Raw genomic sequence first — 9,992 nt, 5'->3', positions numbered from 1 at the left:
TTCGGCTAAATATCGCTCGATCTCATATTCGAACTTCGGGCTGTACACTGCTAAGCCGAAACTTCGAAAAATCATAACTTCCTCATACGAAGTCAGATTTGGGCGTTCTTTTTATGCACGCTCTCGGTTTAACGTATTCTATGACTTTCATTTAGATTGCTAAGGCCAAACATCGCTCTAACGTAAATTCACTATTTACGTCGCGATGTGTCGTGCCGGTTCTGTCGTGAAACTTCGACAGGTCATAACTTCTTCGTTATAACTCAGATTTCGGCGTTCTTTATATGTACGAAATCCTTGTAACATATACTACAACTTAGTTAAGATTAATCCTTCTAAATAATCTTCCATCAAAAAAGTCATTTTTGATGCTTATCGTCTCTAAATTGACTTGCCCGGATCTACGGGAGTTACAACATCAAACTGTGTTGTTCTTTCAAATCCAGATATGGTTGAACATGTGTTACTAGATTGGACATTGTGGGTAGCAGCAACAGTTCTAATACAAAGTATAAACCATAATCTTATAGTTTTGCGAAGGATAAACCTCATTCAGCATCTGTTAGTGACACTTCACAGGGGTGACACTTCTAGGAGTGATATTGAAAGATGGGTTTTTGGTTTCTGAACTGGAACATGTTGTTAGGTTTGTGATCATGACTTTTGATCCACCAGAGCTGACATCAAGAAATGAGATTTTAAGAGAGTCAATGGGGAAACACATTATTGTTAGAAACATGTTGCTTGAGATGCTAATTGATCTAGTAGTGACCATTACATCAGAAGAGCTTCTTGAACAATGGCATAAGATTGCCTCCTCCAAGTTTATAACTTACTTTTTTTATGTAGCAGTTCATCCTACAACTATGAGATGGGTGATGACTCTTCTCCATTCAAACAATGATTGCCTATGAAACTGGTGCTGTTGGGCTTGTTGTAGAGCTTGTGGATGCATGTACAGAGGTAAAGCTTTGATGCACAAAACTTATGCTACCAGGCTTATATGACTAAAGCAACCAATCAAGCCCTATATCAAGTTCTAATTCTAAGTGTCTATTCTAATATAGATACAATCGATATAAGAGGAATGACGATTGTAAAAGGAAAAAAAATGGTGAAATTAAACCCTAATGTAATATATTGTGCAATTGAACCTAACCTAACCTAATATATGACTAAAGCAAATAAAATCAAGAGGTTTACCTGAATCGGAAGCTAATGAAGAATAATTTTAGATTTTAAAAATGTGGAGGCTGTCGGAATCGAAACCTGCAATGGTCCATGGTGTTGTCATCTGTTTGAACGGAGAGAGTGAGATTAGGTTAAGCTGCAACTCGAGAGTGATGCGTGTTCAATTGGAGTGATAAAGCATATTTGGGAGGGAAGGAAACTTACATAAACTTCGTGAAACTGGAATTGGATTCGCCAATTTCAGCGAGAGATCGTCAATTAAAAAAACATAACGTGTGTATGCTCCGTCGACATTCTCTCGCTAAACACATACCAGATGGCAAAAAGTCGACGATTTTTTTCCCTCGTTGAACCCTCGCCAAATGCCTTCGTTTACCACCGATTACCGAGGAATAAGGGTGCGTCGATAAATACTTGTAAGATCCCGTAGCTTATCCCTCGCTAAACCCTCTCTAATACTTGTTTAAACCATCGTACATCTCTCGTAATTCCCTCTCTATAAGCCAAAATTTTGCTACAGAATAAATCCCTCTCTAAATCCATAGGTGAAACTCAAGTTTCTAGTAGTGAGTGCTAAATGACAAAATTACCATTTATTGAAATTCCATTCATAAAACTTTTATAAATAATTATAAAAATCATAAAAGTACTTTACATAAAAATGGATTATTCATTGTAGTACGTATAAATTTGTTTACTTATTACAAATTCAGTAATAGAAAAACAAACCAAGTGATCGTCCTCATGAAAATTCAAATTTGTAAGTCACAGAATTTCATAAGAGTCAACTATGCTCATTCATAGACCTTTAAAACATGCTACCTGAGATTAGCTTCCCTTTTGCTTATTATAGTGACGATGGTTGGTTTTGAACTTTTTGCTATATTTCCTTTGTTCTATGTTTTCTTGTGAACCATAAATCTAGCATATGTTCCACTTTGTATCAGTATTTGTACTTCTTACTAAAAAAAAATACATACACATTTATTTATGTTCCATGTGTTTTTGTGTAAAAACAAAAGAACACGTGAGAAATTAACACATAGGGGAAGAGAAATAAAAGTACAAAAATACTTTTCTATTCATAGAGAAGATCGATATTTTGGTGTAGTGATGTTTGTTAATAGCTAGTGCATCAAGATGTTGGAGTAAACCTTTTTTAGCTTTATAAGGTTTTCTTTCTTTTATTTATCAAAATAGGTTAAGTACGACTCTTTGGTAGAAACCGAATGTTGTATGCATTGCATCTAATCTTATCTTGTGTTATAACCATGGTTTATCCTTTTTGCGAATTTATAGGACTTCTATGTTCTTTTGGGAATAAAGTTGTTGAAGTCTAACTTTTGGGCATATAAAAACCTTTTGTTTTAATTGGGTTATTAAACCTATTGTTCGATGTGTTTTTGAACCTTTTTTGAGGTTTGAATCGAACAAGTTGGATTCTAATCTCTTTCTCTAAATGAATCAACCTCATATAACTAACTCACTAGGTAAATTTATTGCCTAGCTATTTTGATGTGTGTTGAGATTGAAAGATTTGTTTTAGTAATTTTTAGTTTCATGTATTTTTGTAATTTTAATTTCATGTCATGGTTTTTAATTTTAACTAGGAAAAGGTCCGGGCGTTGCACGGGTCATTCTTTTTAGAAAAAGACGGTGAAAGTTGTGTGACGAAATTGAGAAACAATAAACAATAGGGACTAATATTATCAAAACTTGAAAACTATATGGCCAAACTCTAAAAGCAAAAACATTCTTGTTGAAAGATTTCTTAAAAAAAAAGATGGTGAAAGTTGTGTGATGAAATTGAGAAAAAATAAACAATGGGGACTAAAATTATCAAAGCTTGAAAATTATGTGGCATTTTAAAAAAAAAACGGTGAAAGTTGTGTGACGAAATTGAGAAAAAATAAACAAAGGGGATTAAAATTATCAAAGTTTGAAAATTATGTGGCCAAACTCCAAAACCAAAAAGATTCCTGTTGAAATACTTGATGGGCTTTAATATATATTTATAATGTAATGTTTTTTTTTTAATTTCAATATAATGTTTTTTTTTTTTAATTTTAATTATATATATATTTTAAATTACTATAATACCTCGACTTCTAGCCAAACGAGTTTAATTCGAACCAAAATATCGAGTTTTATCATATTAAACCCAAATAAAAGCCCTAGTTCATTCGCTCACTCGTGTGACCTGTCTCCATTTCTCTTTCTTAATTTCTACGCGAGACAACTTCAACTTCATCTATGGCGACGGCGGACGATGGAAGGGCTCCCCACGAAAGCGGGGCAGTGGGAGAAATGTTTCGAAAGAGACATTTCCGGCCAGGTTCAACATTTTTGTTCTCAGCTAGATCAGTTTTTAACTAATTATTGCCCCTGTGAGCTTAGTTAGGACCTATTTGGCTGTATTGGTGTGGCTTTGTATCATGTTTTTTTTTTTTTTTTTTTTTTAATTTGTTTTACTTTATTGCTGCCTTCTTTTTCAAATGATTAGTTTTTTTGGCTGTATGCAAAAAGCAATAGTAACTTGAGAATTTCCGAGTTCTGCACTTTTGAATTGCTTAGGGGTTAATTTGGCTGTTAAAGTAAGCTTATCTCTTCTTATATTGTAGGTCTTATAATCTTTAGAAAGGTTTTTGCTAATCTGATTTTCTACTCTTTTTAGTTGTGCTAAATTTGTTTTAGATTTTTAGTTTTGATAGTCCAAGAGCCTTATAGTAGGGGCTGCTTTTGGACCTGTAGAAATTGCATACTGATGAGAAATGGAGGTATTTATGAGGTAATAGCTGAAAACTAAAAAGTTGCAGCTAATTCCCAAAAAAATAAATTATTTGAAACATAATCATAACTGTCAATGTTGACAAACAATCACATTAGAGTATTAGACTACACGAACCATTAAATCTTTTCATGGATCATTGTCTTTATACCAGGTTATGAATCTGCAATATGTTATACTAGGTGGGAATTCTGCTAGCATGTCTGTCACCATTGGGATATCAAAGCTTGAACAAATGTTGCAACAGATGACTTTTACTAGGTCGGTCTTTCTTTCGGTATAATTTTTTACAATGCTATTATATACGATGTAGGTGGTGACATTTTTATGCTAACTTCATAATGCATCTTTGAACTTGAGGAGTGTGCTCTTTTGTCAATAAGCTGCAATATGTTTTACATGCCAAAAACTTGTTTTTGAGGTATAACACAGTGAGTGCATGTGCATCAATCAAACAGAGTTTATATGCTCATGTTCCTCGCCAATTTGGTTTTAAAAAAGAGAGCAGAGAATTGGTCAAAATAGACAGAAATGGCACTTTTTTAGTATTATGTTGTGGTTAATTTCATATGCAACATCCATATTCATATCTTATTATGATATAATCATAAAAGTAAATTGATGTTGGTTTTGAAAGTAAGTGTAGCATCAACAACCAGTAAGTGTGTTTGGTGCCTCTTTTGATGGAATTATTGTGTCACTACTGATGTGTTATACATATACTGCTGCTACAGTTCTGAAACCCAGCACTTGATAGCCTTGTTGCATTCCAGAACCATGGAGGAGTCATCATCATCTCCTGTTATAAGGTTTGAAGCATCAACAACCAGTAGCTCACTGAAAAAACATAAACATGGAGTGAGTAATATTTTCATGCTCGTATTTTTTGTGCCTTTATTTACAACAGTTTTGAGCATATGCAATTTGGTGGGTTTGTTATTTACTAAACCATCCATCCATTATTAGATCATTAAGTACATTATTATTATTAATTATATTATTGTTTTCAGGTTGTTGAAGAGCATATTGCTTTGCCTGCTGAGCTTCCAAAAACACCAATGACATCACCACAACACCCAATGACTATGGAGAACCTTCCCGACGAGCTTTTTTTATTAAACATATTCATCCGATTATCGGCCAAACAGCTTGCTCAAATGAGGTCTGTCTCCAAATCTTGGAATGCCCTTTTATCCTAATCCTTCTTTGTAAAATCCCACCTCCATCATTCCATCCATAACAACGATCATATTCTCTTGGTCTTCCATGGATCTTCCAACCCTAAACAATTTGTAGCACACCAGTGTCGATTTCCTCATCTCGAGCTCACTAATTTCATCAAACTCCCGGTTAACCCCGAACCTGAATATACTAGTATTAGTGTTATTGGTTCTATTAACGTCTTAATATGCTCTACTTATGGTGTTTCTGTGATTCACATTTGGAACCCTTCTCTCTCGGCCGTGTTATGTTAAGATTTATGGAGTCTTGAATAAATTGACAAGTTCCTAAGAATTCAAGGGCCATAAATGAAACTTGTAAATTAAAACAATTGAATATTGAATTGGACGCACTATCAATTGTTTAATAATATTGAAGTGGACGGCGGCTCTATTTTGGACGGCTAAAGAAATCAACGCATTCTTTTTTTCAAACTTTGCGGCATATATATATTCTAGTCAAATATAGCGGCAATTTGTGTAAACAAAAGAAAAAGACTTACGGCTCTCTCCTATATATATATATATATATATATATATATATATATATATATATATATATATATGAATTGTAAGAAGAGCGATGTAGCGTAGAACAACAAAAGTGCTGAGTGATATTACCATTTGTAATCTTATAGTGAGTTAATATAAAATCTAGTTGCGCCCGTGGACGTAAGATTTACACCGAATCCGAACCACGTAAAATCCTTGTGTTCCTTCTTGCTTTATTTCCTTCGTGTGTTTGTGTGTGTGATAGTGTGTTTCCGCTGCGTGTACCCGGTCCGATTCCTAACAACTGGTATCAGAGCCTGGTTAGCGAGGTTTTGGAGGGTACGATCGTTTTTTTTATCACGCACGAGTGTACCTGATTTGTATCTTGTTTGTCGTAATGGCTGAAGACAAGATTATAATCGAAAGGTTTAATGGTTCTGATTTTAGCTGGTGGAAAATGCAATAGAAGCATTGCTATGTCAGAAAGACTTGGACATGGTACTCGGAGACAAACCGGAGAAAATGGAAAAAGCTGCTGAAGATGCGTGGAACTCAAAGGACAAGAAAGCCAAGGCGGTTATTACATTGTCGTTGACGAAGAGCGTTGCTTTCAACATCATGAATGAAACCACGGCACGTGGTATGATGGATGCTCTGTCAAATATGTATGAGAAACCATCGGCGGCTAACAAGGTGTTCTTGATGAAGGAGCTGTTCACTACAAGGATGAATGAGGAAGGCTCAGTTACGGTTCACATTAACAATCTAAATTCAATTCTGTTCAGATTATCATCTGTGGGAATTAAATTTGATAACGAGACTCAAGCATCACTGCTACTAGCTTCTCTACCTGATAGCTGGTCCGGAACAGTTACCGCTGTTACGAGTTCCGTGGGGACCAGTGGTATGATTTTTGAAGGGGTTAGAGATTTGGTTCTAGGCGAGGATATCAGACGCAAGAATCAAGGTGGATCTTCCTCTTCTGATTTATTAAATGTCGGAAGAGGTAGAGGGAATAACAGGAATAGTGGAAGCAGTGGGAGTCGGGGAAGAAGTTCATCTAGAACTAAGAAGAATGTGAAGTGCTGGAACTGCCAGGAGGTGGGACATGTTAAGAGTCAATGTCCAAAGAAAGAATTGAACATTACCGGTGCTGATAGTGTCTGAGGATGATGCATTGATACTCAGTATGGAAAGTTCTGTAGACTCTTGGGTCATGGATTCAGGGGCTTCGTTTCACGCCATGGACAACGAGAAAACGATGGTGAATATAAAAGAAGGAGATTTTGGAAAGGTACGGTTAGCAAATGACGAGATGCTTCAAGTAACGGACATGAGAGATATTGATCTGGTTACTTCATTGGGAACTACATGGAACCTGAAAAATGTCAAGGTGATTCCGGAGCTGAAAAAGAAATTGATTTCTGTTGGTCAGCTGGATAAACAAGGACTGGAAGTAAGGTTTGGTGGTGGTAAATGGATGGTGGTCAATGGTAATTCGGTGATTGCTCAAGGTTTGAAGCGTGGGTCATTGTATATGGTTGAGGTACCTGCTGAGGGAAGTATGACCGTCCCTGTTAAACAAGACAAAATCTGGTTCGCTAAATCTACGGCTAAGAGAGTTCATTTTGCAAACATGAATTCTGGAGCCAAAGAGATGTTAACTGAACGAGTTCGAAAGTCTAAACCATTCAGGGGATTCTGTGACAGTGGGAGCACGGGACGTGTTTCGGGTACAGTTACAAAGAGCCGTTGGGTTTTGAAGACTAAGACTGAAAAATTCTCTCCTGTTGAATGTTTGCAAAGTTGGGAGAGTGTTAGTGGTCCTCGGTGTATCTCTGGATCTGGTGGAGTGTCCAAACCGGTTGAGACAGATGATGAGTTGGTGGCGGGATTAGCCACGGCTGAGTTGGAGCTAGTGGGAGCTTCAACTGGCCCTTCTAGTAATTGATGATGAGGGGCGGCTGCAACTAGAGAAATCAGACTAAGTTTTAGCTTGTTCTTTGGAACTGGAAGCCTAAAAGGACTTGGTTGTTTTTTAAGATTACTGGAGTAATTGAGAGTTGAATGGCGGAGAAAAGCTAAAGTTGTTCAAGCCTCCAAGTGGGAGATTGTTAAGATTTATGGAGTCTTGAATAAATTGACAAGTTCCTAAGAATTCAAGGGCCATAAATGAAACTTGTAAATTAAAACAATTGAATATTGAATTGGACGCACTATCAATTGTTTAATAATATTGAAGTGGACGGCGGCTCTATTTTGGACGGCTAAAGAAATCAACGCATTCTTTTTTTCAAACTTTGCGGCATATATATATTCTAGTCAAATATAGCGGCAATTTGTGTAAACAAAAGAAAAAGGCTTACGGCTCTCTCCTATATATATATATGAATTGTAAGAAGAGCGATGTAGCGTAGAACAACAAAAGTGCTGAGTGATATTATCATTTGTAATCTTATAGTGAGTTAATATAAAATCTAGTTGCGCCCGTGGACGTAGGATTTACACCGAATCCGAACCACGTAAAATCCTTGTGTTCCTTCTTGCTTTATTTCCTTCGTGTGTTTGTGTGTGTGATAGTGTGTTTCCGCTGCATGTACCCGGTCCGATTCCTAACATGTTAACTCTCCCACCATATTGTACGCCCTCCCATGATTGTGATTCAATCAAAATCCATTTCCGGTTTGGGTTTGATCCCAAAACTGATGATTACAAAGTGGTCAAGCTCACAGGCCTTATTGGACCACGAACATATGCCATTAGATGGTGGCTGCAAATTGAGATTTATAGCATGAGAAAGGGTTCCTGGGAGTTGATTACTGAAAGGTTTCCATCGCACATCACAAACCTTATTGATGGCGATTCTGTTTGTGTTGATGGCCATGACGGGCATCTTCATTGGCTTGGTTATGTTAATGAGGAGGAAGATCCAAAAACGATAGTGGCATTTGATTTGGGTTCAGAGATATTCCGTGAGATACTTTTTCCAAATTCTATACTACATCAAAACCGTGTGAATGTTTTAGGAGTTTTGTCTGAGAAGCTCTGTGTGATGTTATATATTGAGGATGTTGCATATGAGGTGTGGGTGATGGATGAGTATGAGGTGGCTGAATCATGGGTCAAACGCCATGTCTTATCACCGTTTTTCGATGATACATGGCCATATGGATTCACATCACACAATGAGTTTCTTATTGAAGATAATGGTTATCTTGTCTTGTATGATTCATCTGCAAACAAGCAGTGTATCTTGGAGGATCATTGTGCTGAAGAATATGGTGTAGAAAAAATTGTGGAGTATGTCGACAGTTTTGTTTGGGTAGCACCTGCCAAGCATGAGATGGTGGATGGTTGAGGACAAAATGAAATGGAGAGATGTAAAGTATGATGTAATGTTTCATAATTAGGTTATAGTAAAGTATCCATTTTTAGTGCATTGCATCTACATTCTCTCTTGCCGTGGTCCAATTTGATTTTCTAAGGACTGAGGAGGTAGACCCTTTTTACCTTGTTTAACATTTGGACATGTCTGTTCGAATTCAGAAGATTTCTAAACTTATTGCTATGCAAGGTCTTTTATTAAGAAACTAGATTACTGTTTTTTGACAATAGTAAATGTATAGTTATCGATCTTGGTTTATGGACTATATGTCTCAGGGTTGTGTTTGATTTCACAGGTTTTTGCATCTTACTTTTTTGCATTTGAGTCCTTTTTTGGATATAGGAAGATATCACCAAATAGTAACCAACTTTCACAATTGTTCCACCTAGGTACCTCAGTTTTCTCTAGAGGCTTGACAAATCAACTTTTTTTTTTTTTTTTTTTTTTTTTTTTTTTTTTTCAATATTGCTAGTTTTCTCTAAAGAGGTTTGACAACTCAACATTTTTTTTAAATATTGCTAAATTAGGGGATTTTTAATTTGTAACGTATTGGTTTATGTCGACATTCGTCTGAATTGTTGCTATCCATGACATGGGACAAATGATATGGAGCACGTTTGAAACAATACTATTAAATAGTAATGAAGTTCCATTTTTTGTTCGAATGTTTGTGAAACTTGACATAATTAATGACTTTTGCCTCTTGTATAAAAATCACTCACACAATAAGACTAGCAGTCATGATCATTTAAGTCGAGTAAAATATCGATGCTACTAGACACTTGATGCTTTGGTTTGTGTAAAAAATGGTTTTCTTAGTAGAAATCAATGGTTTGCTAGCTAATGGCATTGATTTGTGGGTTCTTTCTATTTTGTATTTTATCATGGTTTAGCTTTACATCTATCATTAACCTTG

General features: G+C 36.0%; 2 protein-coding genes across 5 annotated transcripts; both read left to right on the top strand.

Annotated features, from left to right (window-relative positions):
* Nucleotides 1–3,317: 3,317 nt before the first annotated feature.
* Nucleotides 3,318–5,570, top strand: LOC145117191 (uncharacterized). 4 transcript variants are annotated; one of them, XR_013712543.1, is made up of 4 exons: nucleotides 3,318–3,979; nucleotides 4,162–4,240; nucleotides 4,714–4,837; nucleotides 4,990–5,570. XR_013712543.1 is itself a non-coding variant. In XM_079053492.1 (4 exons), exons 1-4 carry the CDS (start codon nucleotides 3,445–3,447, stop codon nucleotides 5,176–5,178), a joined length of 474 nt encoding a protein of 157 aa, XP_078909618.1. In that variant the 5' UTR covers nucleotides 3,318–3,444; the 3' UTR covers nucleotides 5,179–5,570. The 4 variants fall into 4 exon arrangements, 3 of the variants coding, with proteins under 3 accessions (XP_078909618.1, XP_078909617.1, XP_078909619.1); XM_079053492.1 differs by having other exon boundaries at nucleotides 3,318–3,526; XM_079053491.1 differs by having other exon boundaries at nucleotides 3,318–3,526; nucleotides 4,134–4,240.
* A 2,738-nt stretch (nucleotides 5,571–8,308) lies between these two features.
* Nucleotides 8,309–9,049, top strand: LOC145113623 (F-box/kelch-repeat protein At3g06240-like). The gene has a single exon (XM_079049697.1). The coding sequence runs from the start codon at nucleotides 8,309–8,311 to the stop codon at nucleotides 9,047–9,049; it is 741 nt and encodes a 246-aa protein (XP_078905823.1).
* The last annotated feature ends 943 nt before the right edge of the window (nucleotides 9,050–9,992 follow it).

The sequence above is a fragment of the Lactuca virosa genome, chromosome 5 (assembly GCF_052849685.1).
Source record: "Lactuca virosa cultivar CGN04683 chromosome 5, Lactuca_virosa_CGN04683_v6, whole genome shotgun sequence".
NCBI lineage: Eukaryota > Viridiplantae > Streptophyta > Magnoliopsida > Asterales > Asteraceae > Lactuca > Lactuca virosa.
Note: the sequence above shows the minus strand (reverse complement) of the source record. Positions and strands in the feature narration are given on the sequence as shown.